Source organism: Phyllostomus hastatus, unplaced genomic scaffold (genome assembly GCF_019186645.2).
Source record: "Phyllostomus hastatus isolate PE091 unplaced genomic scaffold, TTU_PhHast_1.1 phas_scaffold_501, whole genome shotgun sequence".
NCBI classification, from domain to species: Eukaryota; Metazoa; Chordata; class Mammalia; order Chiroptera; family Phyllostomidae; genus Phyllostomus; species Phyllostomus hastatus.
This window is the reverse complement of record NW_025334033.1, coordinates 12,306,378-12,330,837: the sequence shown is the minus strand read 5'-3', so window position 1 is coordinate 12,330,837 and position 24,460 is coordinate 12,306,378. Positions and strand designations below refer to the sequence as shown.

Sequence of the window (24,460 nt, the reverse complement as noted above, 5' to 3'; positions counted from 1 at the left end):
CTTATGGTTCCAAGGTCCTTTACTCAGCCTTAGCCATGAGGGATTACAGCTTCTGAAACCAGGCAGGGTGGTTCCCAACAAATCACTTCTGCTACATTATCAGAAATTGTCCACACATGAAGTCTGAGTTATTAAAATGTTTTACTTCATATTTTCAAGTGAGAAACAGTAATTCAGAATTCAACTATAGCATTCTAACTTTTAATCAAAATAAGATAACCAGAATCATACATTATCATACATTTTATATTTACATCACTGAACCTAGAAAAATATATATAATAGAATGTTAAGCCAAAAGAGGATGAGAGAGAGAGAGACAGAGAGAGACTGAGACTTCTTATCGCATGTTTCAATGACGATTACTCAGTAACAACTGTACACTCAGAATTTGTGGGCATGTGTTACAAGCTGGGGAAAAATCCAGCCCAAATATCAAAATACAGAAACAAAATGATTCTGAATTTTCTAAAGACATATTTTTGAAGAAGAACAAGAAATCATCCCCATTTTCCCACAACTGTGTCCCAATGGGAGAATTTAAAATTATGCCCATCTTTGATAATATTTTATAAAAAATAAATGCCCAGACATAAGGGTAATTTAACTTAACATTTCCTCTTCAACTTATTTTTTATAGAAGACAAATTAATTTCATTTTGAACATGGTATGCCAAATATCCTGAACTTCCAGGAATAAAGTCATGTAGCTCCCCAAGGAATTTCTTCATGGCATCAATAGATATATAGTCTACAAAATAAAAAAAAAGTATATATTTGAAATCATATCATATTATCTGATTTTCAGTGTATTTGGTTTTTTAAAGCTAAGATTTCTTAAGTTTCTTATAAAAGAAAAAATAATACCAGTGAGAAGATTCTTCATGACACTTGATAATTATCAAGGAACACCCTTCTTAACCCCTTACCTGCTCCCTCCAACCTTCTAACTCCTTTTAAAATATAGGTACTTAATTACCATTTTGACTTTTAAGAGTGTGATGTCAAGGTTGGGATAGAACATTAAAGTACCTAGACTAAAAAAAGTGGAAAGTGTGCATCTGGCTTACAGTGTAATCATCTAGAACTATACAACTAGCTACTAATGGCACAAATGCTTCATCTTTCCTAGTAGAGCAAGAAACATTTTCCCACACTGCTAATGATAAGGTACTTAAGAGTTGGAAAATTTTAGTTTAAGGTAAATAGTTATAAGCCTAGCAAGTAATATATATGTTAAAGCTTTTGTTTAAGAAACTACAGATAAGGCCCATCCTGGCTCCTGGGAAAACAGCCAATCTCCTGGGGTGCTGCTAAAGATTACCACCTGGGGACAAGTGGAGGCAGGCAGAACATTGTGTTTCAGAGAGGGGCAAACAACCACCTGCCCCTGGGAACAGCTAACTGCCCAGGACAAGAATGTTGCAGTTTCTTCTACCTGATCCTCCTTGTTTATTCCCTGCTATAAAAACCTTGGCCTGGAAAGAAAAAGGAAGATGGTCTGTTAGGATACAAACCCACTGTCTTCTCAGATTGCCAACCATCTGAATAAAACACCCATAAAGATTCAATCACTGTCATTGCTTATTGGTTTTGGTAATGACAGGCAGCCCAAACACTGGTGTCTTTTCTGGTTTTACTAACATTAAGATAATATATATTTTTTTAATTTTGAGAGTACATTTATTAAAAGTGGAGAAAGGCTTAGCAAAGGCTCAGGAAAGAAAAAGCAACAGAAGAGCATGGGCTGGGCTGCTTTGGCTCTGTAGAAAGTCAGAGAAAACAAGATCTTGGAGACAGGTTCAGAACAAGCTGCCACTGCCCATTGCTCTCCTTGTTGCAAGTCTCAGGGGCATCCTTAGAGTTTAGAAGATGCATGCCTGTGGAGGAAGAAGAGGGGGCAGGGAAAGGCATGGGTATGCTCCCAAGAGGGAGAGTGCCTGAGATAATATTCTTTTAATAAAAAAATTAGTGGGAAAACCGATATTATTACTTAGTCAACAAAGGTTATTGGTATGAGTAATTTTGATGTTATAAATAATCTGAAATAGATATGAGTAGCAGATAGAACACCTAGAATAGGGAGAGCTTACTTAACGACAATCATTTTAAGCAATATAACTTCATAGCAATTTTTTTAACTGAATGATAATATTTATTGTTTTTAAGGATTTTATTTATTTATTTTTAGAGAGAGGAGAAGGGAAGGGAGAAAGAGAGAGAAAGAAACATCAATGACTGTTGCCTCTCACAAGCCCCCTATGGGGAACCTGGCCCACAACCCAGGTATGTGCCCCAACTGGGAATGCAACCAGCAATCTTTTGGTTTGCAGGCTGGCACTCAATCCACTGAGCCACACTAGCCAGGGCTGAATGACTATATTTAATATGTAAATAAGTATTTGTGGTTTATATTGAAAGTGAAACTTAATTTAAAAGTAAATCCCGTATGAAAAGAACAATTAAATTTAGTATTTCCTAGTTAGTTAGTTATTTAGTTAGTTATTTTTAGAGAGAGGTGGGAAGGAGAAAGAAAAGGAGAGAAACCCTATGCACATTGATAGGTTGCCTCTTGCATGCCCCCAACTGGTGACCTTGCTTGCAATCCAAGCATATGCCCTGACTGGGAATCAAACTGGCAACTTTTTGGTATGCAAGTCGGCACTCAATCCACTGAGCCACACCAGCCAGGGTGAACTATTGAATTTAGGACACCACCACCATCAACAGGTTATCTATGCATATAGTTTGGTTGTTTCTATGAATAGATAATAAACTCATGGTTAATAAATTAACCATGAATTCAATCATATAAAATTGGTTAGTACTATTTTTAAAGATATTTTAATCATAGCCATTTACCTCAGAAAATACCTAGAAGCACTATTACTACATTAGTGATATCACCTATTACCCTATGGTTCATGATATTTGCCTTAATGGCTATTTCCTGTGTAAAATAAACTAGTGCAGAAAATATTAATGTCTAGTTAATTGCATATACATACTGTATAAAGTTTCTAAAGATGTATGTGAGGATACAAATTTTTAAAATAATGGCTTTAGTAATAACAACTACAATAATAAAAATATTCCTGTAAGTATAAGAAGGCTAGAACATTTATGGATCAGAAATTGTTTATTGTAGCAATTTTGAAGATTATTGTGGAGATAGTTTTGACACTGCTAAATAAAGGGAGAAATAAATATATAAATGTTTTAAGTAAAATTTCAAAAACCCATACTTCTAAAATTGCTGTTTGAAAAACAATTTTTTGAAACCTCTATTTTTAAAATCATCAATGGCCCACTGAATACTACCCGAATCAAGTATCCAAATATCCACCTCATTCAGCACTATCCAAATTCCAGTGGCCACTATTCAACTGCTTCTCTGGTTCCATCCTCTCGATGTCAGCTTCAGTTAGCTGGGTTTTTTTGTCTGGCACTAGGAAACCCAAATATGGAGTCCGTGGACACCTGAGTGATCCATGAATGATCTTCTAGGCGTATATGAGCCTCTTTAAATTATATGTAAGTTGGTAAGTGTATGTGTGTGTGTGTGTGTGTGTGTGTGTGTGTGTGTGTGTGTGTGTGTGTGTGTACTAGGGAAAGGGACCTATGTTTCATCAGATTCTCGGAGGAAATTGTGATGAGGGCTGTCCATACAATTTTTCTTCCAAACTGGGACACTTGAGAGTAAAAACTAATACTAAGAAAATAGGCATAAATGGGAATGTCTGTGTAAACTGGGACATGTCTTTACCCTACCTATAGACTAGCACTTTAACACAGAAAATATGGGGCTTTCTTTTGGTCAGTTCTACAAATTAATGTATTTAATGTGCAAATCTCCTCTATTAGTATGTATAATAGAGAAGGTTCTACTGCTAGGCTAGTACAATAGCAGCTTTATTGTATAAAACATTCCCTTGGCCCTGGCTGGTGTAGTTCAGTGGACTGAGCTCAGGCTGCAAACCAAAGGGTCGCCAGTTCGATTCCCAGTCAGGTTACATGCCTGGGTTGCAAGCCAGGTCCCCAGTGGGGGGCCATGTGAGAGGCAACCACACATTGATGTTTCTCACCCTCTCTTTCTCCCTCCCTTCCATTCTCTCTAAATGAATAAATAAAATCTTTTAAAAATAATAAAATAAAATAAAATATTCCCTTGTTTCTTCCCTACTTGAGTTGACTCTAAATTTTATTTTAAATTACCTGTTACCATGTTGTTCACTGGATAATTCTGAAGAGGGAAGTACATCTGCTTTTCTACAATTGGAGTCCTTATAAAATCCTTTCTTGTGCTGTAAATTGAAACATACAGAAAATCACATTTATATTTATTTTTGGACTTGTTTTACAAATGAGAAATTATTCCAGGCAATATACATAGTAATCTAATTGCTCTTTGATCAGATTTGAGCCTTAATTGGGTAAAAATATTAAGTGTTAACAACTTCTTTTGTGTGTCTAGGTAATAAAAGGGCCCATGTAGATATTTTTTATTCTCTTAGCCACTTCACAAAACAAGTATTTATTGAGTTATATAGATGCCTGAGTCTTTCACTCAGTGTTCTTGATGCACAATAATTCAACAATACTTTAAAATTAGATAAAATATGTAATGTTAAATATGCCAAAAGAAGAGCATAATAGGCTCTATTTAAATAATCATAGCATTTTTTATTAGATTTTAGAGAGAGAGGGGAAGAGGGAGAGAGAAACAGCACTAAGAGAGAAACATCCTCCAGTAGACACTCTGACCAGGGATTGAGCCTGCAACCTAGGTATGTGTCCTGACTAGGGATCAAACCCATAGTCTTTGGGTGTCCAGGACGACACTCCAACCAACTTATCCAGTTGGCCAGGGCAATCACAGCATTTTTTGTTATTCAGTGTTCAAATAATTGGAACTCTATTACTTAGTCCTTCTATATTTTAAAATAAAAATGATGTCTGGGAAAAGCAAGAGTTACACTAAGATTCTGAAGTGACTTCTGAGTTAAAAAGAAAAGAAAATATTCTGAGTGTGATTGTATAGTATAATTAATTATATTATACTTTTTAAAGAGCTAAGCAGTTTTCAACTAAAATATCCTATTTTCTAACTGCACCAAATAACAATGCTTACTATATTTATATTACATGTGAAAATAAACAATTGTATGAAAATTAAAAAACTTCATAATAAAAACTGGATCATCCTTAAATTTATTATTTTCCTAAAAATCTAAAATTATACTGAGTGATAATACCAGCTTTATTTTAAATTTGGTTAAAATAAGATTTCCTCTAAACTCTTCTAAAAGAAACTAACTATAGCTCGCTTAGAATGAGATCCTACAAATAAAGCAAAATAGTGGTTCCTCAGAACACTGGGGATTAAACAAGGATAATATTATCATTTTTATTATTTATCGTGGCTCTAAAATTTCTAGCCAAGCAATAAGAGATGGAGAAGGGGAGAAAAAGAAACAGAAGAACTATTTAGTGAGAAGGAAGAAGCAATACTTTCATTACAACAGATGATGTGATTGGTCACCCTGAAAAGCTAAGACAATCAGCTGAATCTTAGACTCCAAGTAGGTCAATATAAAACAAATACATCCAAATCAATAACTTTCCTATATAACAGCAATAACTAATACAAAATAAAATGGAAGAAATCTAGAATAGCAATGAAATACATTAAAATTTAGGAACAACCATACTAAGAAATTTATGATCTTATATGTAGAAATATAAAAAACTTTGCTGAGATATAAAAGACAAAAGTACAGGAAAACCAAAAGCATTCTCCTGGATAAGATTATTAAAAATTATAAAGACAGCAATTCTTCTGAAATTGAAGTTTAACACAATTCTCAATAAAGTCTCAAAGGGATTTTAGAGCTTAAGATAAAAAATAATTCTAAAATTCACCTGAACAACATGTTAGAAGTTCTAATAGGAAGCAAGACTAAATTTGTAATAGAATGAAAAACATATCTAGGAATAATCTTAAAAGAAGTACAAGATTTATATAGAGAAAATATGAAAATGTTCCTTAGGAGACACAAAAGAAAACAGGAAGAAAAGAGCACTACTTTTCTCAGATAGGAAGATTTGGCCTCAAAGGTATTGTCCCTAAATTAATCTATAAAATTTTGTTAATGTCCCTAAAAAATAACAACAGGTATTTTTAAAAAAATATGAACAAAGTGGTTGTAAAAATCAGATGAACAAGTTAAGAAAAAATAGTTAAGAAAACTTGAAAAAGTGTAAGGAGGAGAAACTAGTTGTAGATATTAAATCATATTATAAGTAATTAAAACACAGTGGCACTGTTGCATCACAAATGAATGAAATACAGTTTATTACTTTTGTGCAAAAAGGAGAAATTAAAGAATATTTATGTAAATTTACTAGTATATGCATATAAGAAACTGATAATATGGGTTGCCTCTGGAAAGAATGTGGCTTGCTAGAGGCCAGTATACTTTCATAGTATCCTCCTCTGTATATCTTGAATTTTGAACCACGTGCATATGTTACCTATTAAAAGTAATTAAAATTTGAAAAAAGAAAAATATCAAGTAGGCATGAAGAGCTAAGGAAAAGGAGTTTTGGACTTATCTTTAATGTATTAAAATACTGAAATAAAATTATCTAACTTAAAAGAATATTGTATTGATATAAAAATAGATTCACAGATTAGTGGAATGAAACAGTCTTTTAGGTATATAGATCTCCATATACATAAAAACAACATATGACAAAGGGAAATTACACATCAGTTGAAATAGATTTATTTTTCAAAAAACTGGTGGAAATTTCTTATTTGCAAAACAAAAATAAATTTAGATCTTCACCTATTATTTTACATCAAAATAAACCTATTTGATCTCTGAATGGGAAAGGACTTTTCTTAAGGTAAAGGCAATAAGAGGAATTATAAGGGAGAAGTGATTAATTTAATGATATAACAATTTAAAATTTGTATTTCTGAAGAAGTATAAACCAGACAACAAACTGAGGATATAATGTGACAAACTGACAAAAGTATAATATAGGTATTATACAAAGATGTCAGATAAGTTGATAAGAAAAACAGTAAGACCCCCCAATAGAAAATGGAGAAAGAATAGGAACAAAAAATGCCACAAAAAGGAAATATAAAATTCTAATAAATTCAAAAAAAGTTCAAACCTATTACTAATCATAGAAAAATGCAAATTAAAACAAGATGCCATTTTCATCTATTAAATTAGCACAAGGCTTATTAAGGCAATATAATGATGAGGATGTAGCGAGACCAACACTGGTGGTAATTTAAATTTGTACTTTTGTGGCAAGCAATCAACAGTAGGCATCATGGCCTTTAAAAATACTCATATCTTATTATATTGTAAATTATATTAAGAAAATTATCTTTAAAAGTAGAGACTTATTTTTTAAAAGATTTTGATGGTGCCATAAGAGAAAAAACTTGTAAATAATTTAAAACTTTTTAATTATGACTGATACTATTACAGATGTCTCCCATATCCCCTGACCCCTTTGCCCACCTCCCCCCAGCCTTTGCCCACCCCAGCCTTCACCACACTACTGTCTGTGCGTTCATATATGTTCTTTGGCTAATTTCTTCACCTTCTTCTATCCAGCCTGACTGCCCACCTCCCTCCCTTCTGAAGTCTCTCAGTCTGTTCCATGTATCCATGCCTCTGGTTCTTTTGTTCATCAGTTTATTTTGCTCATTAGAATCCACATATAAGTGAGATCATATAGTGTTTGTCTTTCTCTGACTGGCTTATTTCTCTTAGCATAATAATCTCCAAAATACTACATAAAACCATTACAAATCATAATACCAAATAAGGCTTTTCAGAATGAGGAACTGCCCATAAAACACTAAGGGGAAAATTAAGAGACAGACTATATATGCAGTTGATATCAACTCTATTTAATGAGTGTATTTGTATAAAACTAGCAAGAAATGTACTAATGTTGATGGTAATTATCTCTGAATAGTAGGATTATTTACAGTAATTTAAATTTTCTTTTTTATATATATAGTTTATTGATTATGCTATTACAGTTGTCCCATTACCCCCCTTCATTCCCGTCTACCCTGCACACCCCTCCCACCCACATTCCCCCCTTTAGTTCATGTCCATGTGTCATAAATTCTTTAGCTTCTACATTTCCCATACTATTCTTGCCCCCCCCCGTCTATTTTCTACCTACCATCTATGCTACTTATTCTCTGTACCTTTTCCCCCTCTCTCCTCCTCCCACTCCCCTGTTGCTAACCCTCCATGTGATCTCCATTTCTGTGGTTCTGTTCCCATTTAGTTTCTTTTTGTTTTTGTTTTAGGTGTGGTTGTTAATAACTGTGAGTTTGCTGTCATTTTACTGTACATGTTTTTTTGTCTTCTTTTTCTTAGGTAAGTCCCTTTAACATTTCATAAAATAAGGGATTGGTGATGATGAACTCCTTGAACTTGACCTTATCTGAGAAGCACTTTATCTGCCCTTCCATTCTAAATGATAGCTTTGCTGGATAGAGCAATATGGGATATAGGTCCTTGCTTTTCATGACTTGGAATACTTCTTTCCAGCCCCTTCTTGCCTGCAAGGTCTCTTTTGAGAAATCAGCTGACAGTCTGATGGGAACTCCTTTGTATGTTACTGTCTCCTTATCTCTTGCTGCTTCTAGGATTCTCTCCTTCATTTTTACCTTAGCTAATGTAATTATGATGTGCCTTGGTGTGTTCCTTCTTGGGTCCAACTTCTTTGGGACTCTCTGAGCTTCCTGGACTTCCTGGAACTCTATTTCCTTTGCCAGATTGGGGAAGTTCTCCTTTATTATTTATTCAAATAGGTATTCCACTTGTTGCTCTTCCTCTTCTCCTTTTGGTACACCTATAATTCAGATGTTGGAACATTTCAAGATGTCCTGGAGGTTCCTAAGCCTTTCCTCATTTTTTCTGAATTCTTATTTCTTCATTCTTTTCTGTTTGTATGTTGTTTTCTTCCCTCTGGTCCACTCCATTGATGTGAGACCCAGCTTTCTTTCCATCACTATTGGCTCCCTGTGCATTTTTCTTCATTTCACTTATTGTAGCCTTCACTTTTTCATCTAATTTGCGACCAAAATCAACCAATTCTGTGAGCATCCTGATCACCAGTGCTTTGAATTGTGCCTCTGATAGGTTGGCTAACTCTAGGTCGCTTAAAAGACTGGTTCTGGGGCTTTCATTTGTTCTTCTGTTTGAGCCATCTTTTTTTTCCCCCTTTGGTCTGGTCGTGCCTGTTGCATATGAGGGCCAGAGCCTTAGGTGTTCACCAGGGCGGTGCACCCCAGTGGCTGGGTTGTGAAGTGTATGTGGGGGCGGGGTCTGAGAGGGAACAATGGTGCTTGCTCTGCTCTCCCTCAGACTTCAGTCCCTTCCACCAAGCAAACTGGGCCCCTCTGGTGACAATTCCTGTGTGGGTGGGCTTGTGCATGCCATGAGACTTTCCAACGACCTCTCCTGTGCAGCTAAGAGTCTCTCCCTGCGTCTCAACCCCAACAGGTGTTTTCCATCAGTGCCCCAAGGTTCTATTTCCCAGCGCTGGGATTCTGGGTTCCGTGCAGTCCCTTGCCTCACAATCTCCGCCTCGCTGGGTCTGCTGGTTGCCACCCTTGGCTGGGGTCTGCCAGCTGCTGCTTGTGCGCCCAGGGTCTGCCCGTTGCAATCTTGCACGCCCTGAATGCCTTATGTGCCCGGTCCAACTCTCTCTGCTCTCTGCGCCACAACTGGCACCTGGCTGCCCAACTCCGCCCCTCCTACCGGTCTGAATGAACACTATTTTAACTCCTTGGTTGTCCGACTTCCATACAATTCAATTTTCTGTCAGTTCTGGTTGTTATTCTGTTTCTAAATTGTTGTCCCTATCTTGGTTGTCTAAATTGTCTTTATTCTTATTTGTATTTTCTATTTTGACAAATTGCATGCACTATATTCATAATAATAAAATTACTGTAATTAAAAACAAGAAAAATAAACAAAAATCCAAGCAACTTTCTGTAGATTTTGGGGACATATTGAGAAGGGAAACAGCATAGTGATTAAGAGTTTGAACTCTGAATCAGCTAGGTAGCCTTGGTTTTAAATTCAGCTTCACTACTTGAATAACATTGGGTGAATTATGTAGCTCTTTAACTTGTTTCCTCAATTGTAAAATGGGGCTAGTAGTATTTATCTATCTTATAAGGTAGATAAGATTTATGTATCTTATACGGTTGTGAGAATTAAATGAATTATCATGAAATGGTGAGCTCCCAAGTCTTGTATTTAACAAGTACTTAATAACTAGTTCACCACCTAGTGTTCAATACTGGTAGTAGGACAAAATTAAATACCGCAAAAGTTCAGTGTATTTTATCTGTGTTTGTACTGCACCCTCTGGTGGTCCCACAAAGAAAAGGCTCTAGGCAGACACCTACTGAAGGTGTCTATCAATATCCTTAGTCTATTTCTGTTACTATTGGATTGATTTCCCCAGATTTGTAAACCTTCTTTGTACATTAAAGAAACTAGCCTTTTTCAAATGTTTTTCCCAGTGTGTATTTTTCTTTTGACTTGGTTTGTAGTACTTTTGTTGCCATGTACAAGTTTAAAATATTTTTTGTAGTCATATTTACCAACCTTTTCTTTTATGGCTCCTGTGCTTTGCAGGACAACCGTTTCTTAAAGAAAGAATATATTTTATATCTTTCCTAGTCAAGTGAGTCACTGGGAGTCATTTTTTATTTCTATTTCCTATCCGTCTCTTACAAGGTCACTTACGACAACTGTTCTCTCTTCTATTCATCCCTTAAGAATATTTTCATGGTCTCATCTCTTATATTCTCATTTTTCTTCCTCTCCTCACCAGTTCTTTATCTCAAAATGCATAACCAGAAAATTCATAAGAATGTTACACACAGAGACACAAAAGATCTAAAATATGGAATCTCAAACTTAAGTGGTAGAATATCTAGAAGTCACAGGACCATGAAGTAGTGGTTTACTAAACTTAATTGAATACAGAACTTTTTGTTAAGTCAGATAATAGCTTACATCAAATAGTAACAAGCCAAAATAACAGGTATTAAAATTAAGAAAGATTATGGGAGAAAAACTTAAAATGGAAAAAAACTATATAAATTAAACCTATCACATTTGTATTGAAGAAAGACAACTACTATTGCTCATTTTTACTTCAGTAGCCAAATACCAGACTTCCATATGATAGTGTTCCCTATGAATATTTTAAGACCACTGAAGTAGAAAATGTGAAATTAGGACTAGGTGACAAATAAGCCTGTAACAAGGGGGACTCTCATAGACTGGCCCTAACACAATTTCTTAAACCAAAGTAACCACACTACAAACAATTTGCAAAGGAGAGGGGTAAATCACTCAGAACTTCCAACCCTAATACAATTATTGCTAATATTTAGTATATTTTCTTTTTATTAAAAATATTTTTAAAATAATGTAATAGTAATCGTAATATAGGTAAAATTCTAGTTTCTTTTCTGTAAGGTTAGTCTAGCACAGTATTTAAATGCATGGGCTCTAGAATTTGACTGACCCAGTTTAAATCCTGCTTCTCCCCATTTAATAGAAGACTGGGCAAATTACCATCTATGTAATCTTAGATTTCTTTTTCTGTGAAATGGCAATGTGATCATGATAATACAATCTCATAAAAAGACTGAAAATTACATGAGATAAGTACACAGTCGGTGCTCAAAGATATCTACATTGAATTGAATATCATTGAAATAAATGAATTCAATACCTTTTGGATAATTCCCTTTTGTGAACTGTGGCTAGTTCACTGCTTTCCTTATGGGCATTTATTTCATTTGTTGTTACTTCATCATGCTGCGGATAGCAAGAGAAATCACATTTTTAAAAATCAGCACACTGCCCAGGTTGTGTGGCTAAATGGATTGAGTACCCACCTGTGAACTGAAAGGTTGTAGGTTCAATTCCCGGTGAGGGCACATGCTTGGGTTGCCCCAGTTGGGGGTGTGTGAGAGGGAACTGATCAATGTTTCTCTCCCTCTCTTTATCTCTGCCTCCCCCTCTCTCTGAAAATAAATAAAATCTATTTTTTAAAAATCAGCACACCAATGATCCAATCAATAATTTCTTAAAAGAGTATGTTGGCAATATATATTAACAGTCATAAACATATTTGTATACTTATATACATTCAATCTAGTTTGGTGGAAAAAACTTAAAATTTTGTATATATACACATAATTAAACTATTTTAGAGATGCATAAAGAAAGAACAGAATTTTTAAAATATCAGCTGTGGTTATAATAGATAGTAAAACTTTTGACCAATTTTATTCTTTTTCAATTTTTCAAATTTTCCATAATGTCATCATATTACTTTGTAGTTTTTTTTAAATAAGAAAACAACAAAAAAATGTCATTAAACTGTCTTAAAATTTTTGAATTGAAGATTCCTAGGCTGCCTATGAGCTACAAATAAAAAATATGAAGTAAGCTGAACAAATCTTCCCTTTCAAAATCAAAGTGAAGTATTTAGCTATGAAGTTACAAAAAGATTAAATGTATACTAAGCTTTTCCAAAAGATTACGTGAAAGTAACTCAGATACTGGTAGCTATCACATACTATATTTACTTAGTATACCATTAGGAAATTTCTGTATTTAGGTCACAAATCCACTCTGAATAATAATAATGTTCCTCCAAATTACTTTCCAGATTTACCCTTGTTGCCATTCAATGAAGTACCTTCTAGTTATATATACTATAATTACATTATAATTGGCTGATATTCAATATCAATCAATATTTTAAAAGAACTAACAAAATCCTTTATTATATAATCAGATAATTTCTAGTGCCAATAGTCTCCAGTCTATAGTATAGCAGGCATGTTCTACTAAATTTTAGTAGAAAAAACACTGGGCTGGGTTGAAGCTGAGAAAATTTTGTTTCACTATGCTAATAATATCTGACTATGTGAACCTAGAGAAATCTTTACTTCTCTTTACCTCAGTTTTCTCATTTCTAAAACTGAATGATTAAATTAACAATTTAAGGACTTTTTAGCTCTAGAGTTCTGGTATACTCAATAATTACTGCCAAATAATAACCATTCTATAACCCTTCGTGTCCCTGGAAGCACTGTGACAAGTCAAGGATTAAATATTTTGGTCCTTTGTACAACATAGACAAAGAAAATACAGAACTAGTATTTTCAGATGATGACACTGTGAAAATATAAATTAATAAAAGGAGTACAAAATATGTAACTAAATTGTTTGGTTTTAGATATATTATGCAGATTTTCTCCCTTTTTATTTTGAAAAATTTTAAATTTACCAAAAGTTAAGAATAATACTTTAAGTACTATATATCTTTCACTTAGATTCACAAAATGTTAACATTTTTACCACCCTGCATTCCTTCTATCAATTTTTATTTTTGCTAAACCATTTTAAAGTATTTGCAGATATTATGATATTTTACTCCTTAATCTTTAGCATGCATGTTTTTAAAAATATTTTTATCTTTATAATACCACTATCACAATTAAGAAAATTAACATTAATTCAATATCACTTAATATACAGTCCATATTTTAAATTTCCCAATTGTTCTCAAAATGTCTTTTTTTTATCCTCACCCAAGGACGTTTCTTCATTCTTCATCAAGAGAGGGAGGGAGAGAGAGAAAGGTTGATGCAAGAGAGAAGCATTGATTGCTTGCCTCCCACATGGTCTGGACCCAGTATCATAAACTCCCAGGCCAGGGAGCAAACCAGCAACCTATGTATGTGTCCTGACCAGGAATCAAACCCTCAAATTTTTGATTACGGGATGACGCTCAAACCAACTGAGCCACATCAGCCAGGGCTTTTTAATCCTTTAAAAAAAAAATCCAGAATCCAATCAAAGTTTATACATCACATTTAGCTATGTCTTTTAATCTAAAAGAGTCTTCCTGCCTTTTTTAAAAATGGCATTGTTTTAAAGAGCCTAAGCCAGCTAGTTATTTTGTGATATTTCCAATGTTCTAGAAGCACCTGAGTGTTTATTCATAATTAGATTCAGCTTAAGCATTTTGAACAAGAACATTACATATATAATATTCTGAACTTTTCATTATATTACATCAAGCTGAACATAATGAGAGGTTGTTTCAGTATTGGTGATGCTAAATTTGATTAGTTGGTTAAGGTAGTGTCTGATAGATCTCTCCAGTCTAAAGGTACATTGCTTATCTTTATAATAAGTAATCTATGGGGTGATCATTTAAAATCATAGTTTTAAGATCCATTAATGACACATGCCTAAATCAATTATTTTATTGGGAGTGGTAAAATGGAGATTTTTCTATTCCATCATTCTTTGTGTATTTACTAGCTGCTATTCTATAAGGAAAATTTCTCTTACCCCACCTCTTCCTTCCTTCCATTACTCCTTCCTGCCTTCCTTCCTCTCTTCCTTCCCTCTGTTCTTCCTTTTTTTTTTTCTTTAGGCTTTAAAGTATCACTATAGAATCATGGATATTTTATAATCCATTACTGACATTGTTATTTTTAATGTTCAAAGCATCCCAAATTTGGCTACTGCATAAAGACTCTGAAGTAAAAAAATACAGGCAAATTTGAAGTAGGATGGCAAAATTCATAAAGTGTGTTTAGTATTGTACACATTTATTGAGGGGTGTTATTCAAAACATGTAACAAATGGCTCAACACAGTAATTAATCATTCAGAATCTATACTGGCAATAAAGAGCTAATATATACTGTACAAATATTACTGAGAGCAGCAAATGTTCAAGTTATGTGAATAATTTTATTCATACAAAATATTTCAATATTACTAATGTACTAATATAAAAACAATGTCAAATCAGATATTGGACAACAAAAGCATGGCCTTTAAATTCCTTAATCTGGGTCACTGGTGCTAATGTGTCACAGGTAAACATTCTTAAAATTACATTGCTTTCAAAAATTTTTGAAACCGTAGATTCTTATTAAGTATCTTATTTTACTTTTACCTTTTCTGTCAGAAAATGTTGGTCTTGTTCCCAAATAAAGCTACCAATTTTTCTTCTTATTTCTGTGGTAGGGAAAACAAATCCAATACTATTTTTAGAAAAGTAAATGTAAAATTTTCTAAATTTTACTAGGAGTTTGACATTTCTAGGCCAGTATTATTCCACTTGTATCAAAATCACCTAAGATACTTGTTTAAAATGTAGATTCCTACTGAATGAGCTTAGGAATTGGCATTTCTAACAAATTTTCCAGATGATTCAATGCATTGTAAGAATCATTGTTGTAAAACTTGTCCTGCTTGAATATACATCTTCATTACATATCAGTGTCTTTAGGCCAAGCATTAAAAAAGAAGGCAATTGTCCAACCAAAATAAGAGCTATAAAATTCCTGAATTTGTAGAATAGAGGTCCTCAAGAATTCAGTAATTTACTCTGCTAAAAGAAGAGTAGAAAGAAACATGTCTACTGGGCATGGTAGTGCAGAATTTCTATAGTGCTCAGTATGTCAAAGGACTATGTAATCATCCTAACTCAAAGATCTCAAAAGTTTTCACAGTAGCCCATTCAAGCACAAAAAGGTAACATTCCTTCAGGGGTGTCCAACCTGTGGCCTGTGAGTAACATGTGGCCCAGATGGCTATGAATGTGGCCCAACACAAAATCATAAACTTACTTAAAACTTTTGTTTTGCTCATCAGTTTTCATTAGTGCTTGTGTATTTAATGTGTGGCCCAAGACAGCTCTTCTTCTTCCAGTGAGGCCCAGAGATGCCAAAAGGTTGAACACCCAAACCTTTAGTTAACAGTAGCCACTGGACTAGTTACATGTGGGTACCTTATTGACATGTGCCACTAGTTCAAACCAAGATGTGCTGTAAGCATAAAATAAATATTGAATATCAAAGACAGTATAAAACAAAAGAATGTAAAATATCAATAATTTTTTAAAAGATTTTACTTATTTATTTTTAGAGAGGGAAGGGAGGAAGGGAGGGAGGGAGAGAGAGAGAAGAGAGACATCAATGTGCGGTTGCTGGAGGCCGTGGCCTGCAACCCAGGCACCCAGGCATATGCCCTGACTGGGAATTGAACCTGCCATGCTTTGGTTCGCAGCCCACACTCAATCCACTGAGCTACGCCAGCCAGGGCAAATATCAATAATTTTTATATTTATTTCATATCAAAATGATATTTTAGATGTATTAGGTTAAATAAAATATATTCTCAAAATTAATTTTACTTTTTATTCTTTTTAATATGGCTACCAGAAAATTTAAAATTAATATGTAGCTCCCATTTGCATCTTCATACTTCTACTAGACAATACTGGTCTAGGTGGATAATAATATATAGTTTTCATTTTTTAAAGGAGCATGTTTTCATTTCTGACAGTTTTAAAAAATTTAAATACATTTTAATGTAAGATGCTAGACCCAAAGACAGGAGTTATTAATTTATTTACTTATATAACCACTTCAAGCAATTTATTGTTATAACTAGGTCCTATCAGGACATTAACTATGAAAGGAACCCAATCTTTGGGGTTTCTGAAACTCTTCTATAGAAATCTTTTTTAAGTTTTTTTTTTTTAACACTTTGCTCACAGGGAATTTGTACTAGCTTCCATCTGTCTTGCTATGGATGGACACAAACACATCAAGAATTGGGTGATAATGCAAGACCTACAAAAATGGGATGTTTAGAGTTAGCCCATATAAGGTAGGTAGGATTTGAACAGAACAGGATAAGAAAGTGTGTTCCAATCATGGAAAACTAAAAGAACAAATTTCAAAAAGCAGTTTATTTTCTTGCCCTTTAGTTCACAGCATTGCTGAAATAATTAATGTGAAAGTACTTTCAAAAGTATAAAGAACAATAGCCATATGTGGATTTATTATCATCATAAATCTTTAAATATCAGAGAACATAAAAATTGTTGTGAAATATAATGAAAAGATTCAAAACAAGCAAAGAACATCTTATTGAATGCTCACATATCAGACTACTTAGGTTATCTCATTTTATCCTCAAAACAACTAGAAAGAAGTTGCTAAAGATCACAGACAGGAAGTGTTGGCTCCCAGCCAGGGAATGCTATGAGGACAAGATCTACATGTGTGTTGTTCACCATGGAATCCCCAGCACCTGGGTCGAAACCTGGCACACAGTAGGATTTCAGTGAGTGAATGCGTGAATGAAGGATAAACAAATAAAACTAGAATATAGGCCCAAGACAATCTGATCCAAAGGCCATGCTTTTCCACTTAGATCAATATAGCTGGGTGACAGCTGGATTTGGCTGTCTAACAGGGATCGGGTGAATGATCTTTGCTAACCTTCTTGTAGGCATGCAGGAGGAAGCAGGAAATGACCTAAAGCCACCGAATTTTTAGCTTCAGCATTAGCTACTGCAGAGAGATAGTAGGCATGAAAAACTGTAGCATTATCATCTGTGTAATCGAGGCTCTGATATATTCTAGGAGAAAGGAAATACTTTAGGTTATGAAATAAACAATAATATGTTGAACCTTTCAAAAATAAATGAATGAAAGTAGGGAGAATTATCTGTAGGTAACCAGGAGACTGGGGTGGAGAAGGACAACCAGGACAGTGCTTAGGCTTCTGCTTCGTAAACACGATCACACAGCAATATGAAGGAGGATCACAGATGGACAGATTTAAGGCTGGGGGCCCTCTCAGAAAAATACCCTGATAATCCGGGCACGAGGTAATTAGGCTGTGTACTACGGTAATGACAGCGAGTGCTAAGAACATTTACAGGGGTACAATCCATGGTGTTTGGTCACTGACTGACTAATGGAGGTAGGGGTTGGTATTCAAAAGAAACTACGAAGGTTTTAAGCTTGAGAACACAGGACCTGGTGCCCGTCTGAGAGGCGATCAGGAGTTTGGTTTAAACGTATTGAATAGGAGGGGCGTTCAAGACGGGGAAAGGCAGCTGAAAACATTGGAACTGGAGAACTGACTCGGGGACCAGGTAGGCAGCCATGCTAGTGTGGCAGAAGAGAGAAGAAAGGTTATCTATTTTCATCCCCACATCTAAGACTGAAAACTTGCTCATTTCCAGTCTATTCTGTCATCCCTATTTATGCGTGGACTTCGATTTCCACCTCCAGCTCCTGGCTCTTCATGATGCGAGAGGCACTGCCAGGTGGCCTTCAGGTACCTCAGCGTGTCTGGGTGGGAAGCATCACAGCTGAACAAGAAGTCAGCAGCCCTCACGTCACTGATCGTCCCCCCTTCGGCCACTGTGGAGGCAAGAGCAAAGAGTAGGCTAGCAAGAACCTTTGGGCCAAGGCACAAGACTGGGGAGGGGTGCTACTCTCACCACCTCACCCACCCCTTCCACCCAGCTTCCTACCCCAGAATTGCCTCAGGTCCTGGCTGACGCTGCGGCAGAACCAACCCCGCTGTCCTTGAAACATGGCGCCGCCTGGCAGACTTGGACGTGCGTGAAGGGGCTGTAGCAGAGATCGCTGATTGGTCTCAGGTCTGAAGCCTAGTTCAATGATTGGTTGTCAGGGCAATGGGCGGGAAAAACCTGAGGCAGGAGGAAGAAGGGTCAGAGCACTACCAGACTGAGTTGACCAACTCATAGGATTGTGGAGAGGACTCTCGGTTTACTGTCCAATGGAGGGGAGGGGTCAGTATTCATGCTTGTGAGTTTTAAACCCTAAGTATTAACAAAATTATTATGCTATGTTGTACAGGCATGGCACAGGTTCTGTAACATCAAATATGTTTAAATGAAGTGAAATTGACTTACAATATTATATTAGTTTCATATAATAATTTGATATTTATGTACATTACAATGTGATTACCCCGCAGATCTAGTTACCTCCTGTCGCCATACGAAGTTATTACAGAACTATTGGCTATTATCTATGCTGTTTGTTATCATCTCTGTGTCGTATTTATTTTTTAACTAGGTATTGGTACTTCTTAATCTCCTTCACTTGTGCTCCACCCCCCAACCCTCTCCCTCTCCACCCCTGCCTTCCTCTGGCAATCACCAGTTTGCTCTCTGTATCTATGAGCCTGTTTATTTTATTCTATTTGTTCATTTGTTTTGTTTTGTTTTTAGATTCCACGTATAAGTAAAGTCATATGACATTTATCTTTTCTGTCTGATTTACTTAGCATAAGTAAATCAGCATACATGCTCCAGGACCATGTATGTTGTTTCAAATGACAAGATTTCAGTATTTTTTATGACCCAGTAATAAAATTCCATCATATATACACCTCACATCTTTATCCATTCATAATTCCACAAACACTTATCTTGGCTATTGGAGATAATGCTTCAACAAACAGAGATGCACATGTCTTTTCGAGTTGCTTAAATACCTGGAAGTGGAATTGTAGTGTCAATTATTATTTTGAAGGAAAACTCATTTTATCATTTCACCTATAAATATTTTAATCAGACTTTTTCAAATTGATTTTAGAGACAGAGGAAAGGTCAGAAACATCGATTTGTTGTTCCTCTTACTTATATGTTCATTGGTTGATTCATTTTTTTTAAAGATTTTATTTATTTATTTTTAGAGAAAAGAGAAGGGATGAGGGAAGAGAGGGAGAGAAACATCAATATGTAATTGCCTCTCACATACCCACTACTGGGGACCTGGCCAGAAACCCAGGCATGTGCCCTGACTGGAGACCTAACCAATGACCCTTTGGTTTTCAGGCTGGCACTCAATCCACTGAGCCACACCAGCCAGGGCATTGGTTAACTCTTGTATGTGCTCTGGCCAGGGGTCAAACCTGCAATCTTGATATATGGGGACAACATTCTACCCAATTGAGCTACCAGGGCAGGGCTTAATTGGACTTTTTTAAAAATTTAAATTATTTTATCGTTGTTCAATTACAGTTGTCTATATTTTCTCCCCACCTCTCCCTCCCTTGCTTCCACCCTCCCCCTTTGTTTTGTCCGTGTGTCCTTAATTAATTGGACTTTTTAAAAAATACAACCACAATACCATCATCACACTTAAAAATAATAATTTTTTAATATCATCAAATATCACATATTCAAATTTCCATTTGTCTCAAAATTATATTTTTCTTATACAGTACCTAGCCTCCTCCTTAGATCAGTTTTGATAAGTTATACTTCCTGGAGTTGGGCCCATTTAATCTAAAAGTTCAAAAATACTGATATAAAATTGTTCATAAAAACTTTTCTAATGTCTGCAAGGCTCTGTAGTAATGATACCTTTTTCATTGTAGATATCAGTTATTCGTTCCTTCTTTATATTTTGTAGTTTTGCCAAAGGTTTGCCAATTTTATTAGTCTTTTCAAAGAAGAAACTTCTGGCCTCATAGATACTCTCCTATATTTCTTTTCTATATCATTAATTTCTGCTCTTATAATTTCCTTGTTTTTAAACTGCTGTTAATTTTCTAATGTCTTAAAAGAGATGACTGATTTCCATCCTTTGTTTTTCTAAAGTGTGCATATAAGTCTATAAATTCCTATTAAATTGTGTGCCACAGTTTTTGAGATGTCATTTTTTGTTTAATCCTCACCCAAGGACATGCTTATTGATTTTAGAGAGAGAGGAAAGAAGAGAGAGAAATATTTATGTGAGAGAGAGACATTGATCAGTTGACTCCTTTTTGCACCCCAACTAGGAATCAAACCCACAACCTAGGTATGTGCCCTGACCAGGAATTAAACCCTCATTTTTTAGGTGTGTGGGATGACACTCCAAACAACTGAGCCACCTGACCAGGGCAAGATGTCATTTTTTTATTATTCAATTTAAAATATTTTTGGATTTCCAATGTAAGTTATTTGATCCATGGGTTAAAATATTTTAAAATTTGCAAGTACATGGTATTATTTAGTTACCTTGGTTGATTTCTGGATTTTTAAATGGATTAAGGTCAAAGAATATAGCCTGTGTGACAATAATCCTTTAAAATTAGTTGAAATTCTCCTTATGACTGAAGTATATGGTCGGTGTTGTGTGTTTAAAGAATGTTCTACTGTTGGATGTTCTGAGGTGTTGGGTGCAGTGTTCTACATATGTTCATTGGGTCAAGTTCATCATATTGTCTGATTCTTCTATCAATTACTGAGAGAGGCAGGCTAAGACTAATTGTGGTTTTATCAATTTCTTCTTGTTAATTTTTGCTTTATATATATTGAAATTATGATGTTAGGTGCATGCAAATGTACTTGCTACTTTCTGGTTGATCAAACCAGTAAGCATTTAAATATGTAATGCAAAGCTTTAAAACATACGAATAAAACACAGGAGACTATCTCTTGGCCTCTGAGTAGAGAAGGATCTTTTAAATGAGACACAAGTATTAATCAGTAGGAGAAGATATGTGCAGAGCAAACAACTGGTAAAGGATTGGTATCCAGAACCTATAAATGACTATATGGATCAGAACAAGACAAACAACCCAATAGAAAAGTGGCCAAATACCTGAAGAGGTATTTCACAGATGAGGGAACTTAAATGGCCAATAAACTTTTATGAAAACATGCTCAACCACAGATAATTAGGGAAATGCAAGGAAAAAAAAACACACACACACAAAAAAACCCCTACAATAAGATAGTATTATGTACACTCTTTAATAGTAAAAATTTAATTGGCAAAGACAGATTAATAGGAACTCCCATTGCTTGTGAGGATGTAAATTGGTATAATCACTTTGACCAACAGTTCAGCATTACTTACTTGCAGGATTGCATACTGTATGTCCCAGCATTTATTAGATATATACCTAGAGAAACTCTTGCTCCTATTCACCAATACATATATATAATGTTTATGGCAACATTGTCGGTAAAGCAATAGCAACAAGCAAAAAACAAAAGTAAAAAACAGTAGTTTGGATATTTAAATTGTTTTATTTTCATACAATGGAACACAACATGATTTTAAATTTTTAAGTAACTGAGGAAAACATACAACATGATTCCACTCATTTAAAGTTCAAAAAACAGGTAGTGAAACTATACTTACATATGTCTTATAGAAAAAAACTAAACAGTACATTTGTTGAAAAAGCAGACCTATGAATTATTTTCAAAAAGGAAAAAGCCAGATACAAAATGTAGATTAGTGATTACTTCAGGGCTAAGAGAGGTACACAGGGGCCTTCAATGGTTTTGATACTGTTCTAAAAAGCTAGATGATCAATCAATGAGTGCTTGTTTTTATAGTATAATCTAAACTGTACATATACATTCCATACACTCTTCTGTATATATTTTACAATTTAATTTTTTAAAAATAATCAAGAAAGTAACCCTGGCTGGTGTGGCTCAGTGGATTGCGTGCTAGCCTGTGAACCAAAAGGTCACCAGTTTGATTCCCAGTCTAGGACACATGCCTGGGTTGTGGGCCGGGTCTCTGGTAGGGGGCATGTGAGAGACCACCACACATTGATATTTTTCTCCCTCCCTTCTCTCTCCCTTCCCCTCTCTAAAAATAAATAGTTAAAATCTTTAAAAAATAAAAATGTTATAAAAGTAATCAAGAAAGTATGTCAACTTAAGAGGACTTTTTCTAAAGTGATTAATCAAATATTTGGCCTGAAATAAACCATGTTTACTCATCTGGAAAATTAATTTATTAAAAGCATCTCTTTCCCTGAAAATACCTAGTAATTCAGTTTTACTATTTTTTTCTTCCTGTATTTCAGCTATGTTATACAACTGTGACTCTAAAAGTCCAGTCAGTTAGGAAAGAATGCAAGGCATTCTCCTTATAGGGTTATCAACTCAGTGAATTCTAACACACTGGGGCTTCTTTTATTTTCTAGACTTCAAACAAGGAGGTTTTGTTACTATCAGCCTCATCTCCCATAGCTTGAGATAAAAACAGTGTGTGATAGCCCCAGTCAAGCTTCTTAGTGAATACTGTTCAGAGTCTATATCTAGCAGGGAGGTCCCATATTGGTGTTTTATGATTCATATTCATTAGAAGGATTCCTGCCTTTGATTATAATATAAGTTCTAAGTAGAGGGATTTTTAAAATTCTTCAGTATAGAATAACCAGTTACTTGGGAAAATAGATTTGTGACATCTAAGTGTTAAGGCAAGTGCTGGAGAGCAGAGGTAGTATGTGAGAGAAAGTATTAAGGTAGACACCTATAGAAGTGGAAAATATGTGTACACTTGTGGTCTGTCCTTTTTCTCCTGGTGATCTGAACAATACCTTAATATTTTTCTTTTCCTTTTTTAAAAAAACAGCTTTATTGGGGTATAATTCACAACCTTTAAAATCTGCCTATTATAAGTGTACAGTTCACTAATTTCCAGTATATTTACATAGCTATACAAATATCACCACAAAAATTCACTTTAAAGAAACATATTCTCTAAATTCAGATTAGTATTTTTATTCATTTCTACTCATTTTGTACTATCCAATTTAGTCACAACTTTTCTTTATCATTTTTTCTCTTATTCTGGTGAATATTGACCTCTCCTTTCTCTGATCTCTGTAACATTTGTCTGTCCCCAAGGACAGATTTTAGATATCAATTAGCTAGAACTATGCCTATCACTGAAGAAGAAGCAACTAAGCCCACTTCTATCCTCCAAACTGTTTGTCATGCTACTTGAAATTCTTTACCACAGTTCCTAAAACTCCACCATTAGAAATATTTACTTATTAAATATGGACTGAATATTGGTAAGTAGTATCATGTCAACGTTAAATTTTCTGAATTTCAGAGTGATTATATAGAGAATATCTTGGTTCTTAGGAGATACTTGCTGAAGTATTTAGGGATAAGAATTATAATACCTACAACTTAATCTAAGGTGGGTCAGCAAAATAACATTAGTAACAATTATACACATACACAAAATCATATGGGGTAGGTGTGAAGGAACCTAAGAAAATGTGAGAAAATATTAATAACTGGTAAAGTACTTTAGAGTTAGAAAGAAGGAACAAGCTAAATGATGAGTATATTGGAGAGGACAAGATGAAAAATACTTAAAATGACTTCTGGTCTAGATGACAGCATAAGCAGACATGGCTCATTTCTTATCACAACCACATCAAAATTACAATTAAAATATAGAACAACCATCATTCAAAACCACCAGAAATTGAGTTGAATAGAAGTCTGACAACCACAGAATTAAAGAAACCATATCTGTTCAGACAGGTAGGAAGGGTATAGACTTGGAATGGGCTGGTCCCTCACCAACATGGGTGGATAAAAATTCAGGAGGGATATCTCAGGAACAAGGAATCCCAATCCCAAACTAGGCCCCCAAGCCTACAGTTCCAGTGTCAGGAAGATAAGTCCCCATAACTTTTGGTTGCAAAAACCAGCAGGAATTGAGTCAGTGGAAGAAACTGCGGGAGCAC

At 34.9% G+C, this 24,460-nt stretch overlaps 1 protein-coding gene across 1 annotated transcript; it reads right to left on the bottom strand.

Annotated features, from left to right (window-relative positions):
- Positions 1 to 608: 608 nt before the first annotated feature.
- Positions 609 to 18,519, bottom strand: TERB2 (telomere repeat binding bouquet formation protein 2). The gene is made up of 7 exons (XM_045823416.1): positions 18,456 to 18,519; positions 18,261 to 18,342; positions 17,410 to 17,549; positions 15,072 to 15,133; positions 11,815 to 11,900; positions 4,216 to 4,304; positions 609 to 751 (listed from the first exon to the last, which is right to left on the bottom strand). The coding sequence occupies exons 1-7, from the start codon at positions 18,517 to 18,519 to the stop codon at positions 609 to 611; spliced, it is 666 nt and encodes a 221-aa protein (XP_045679372.1).
- Between the last annotated feature and the right edge of the window lie 5,941 nt (positions 18,520 to 24,460).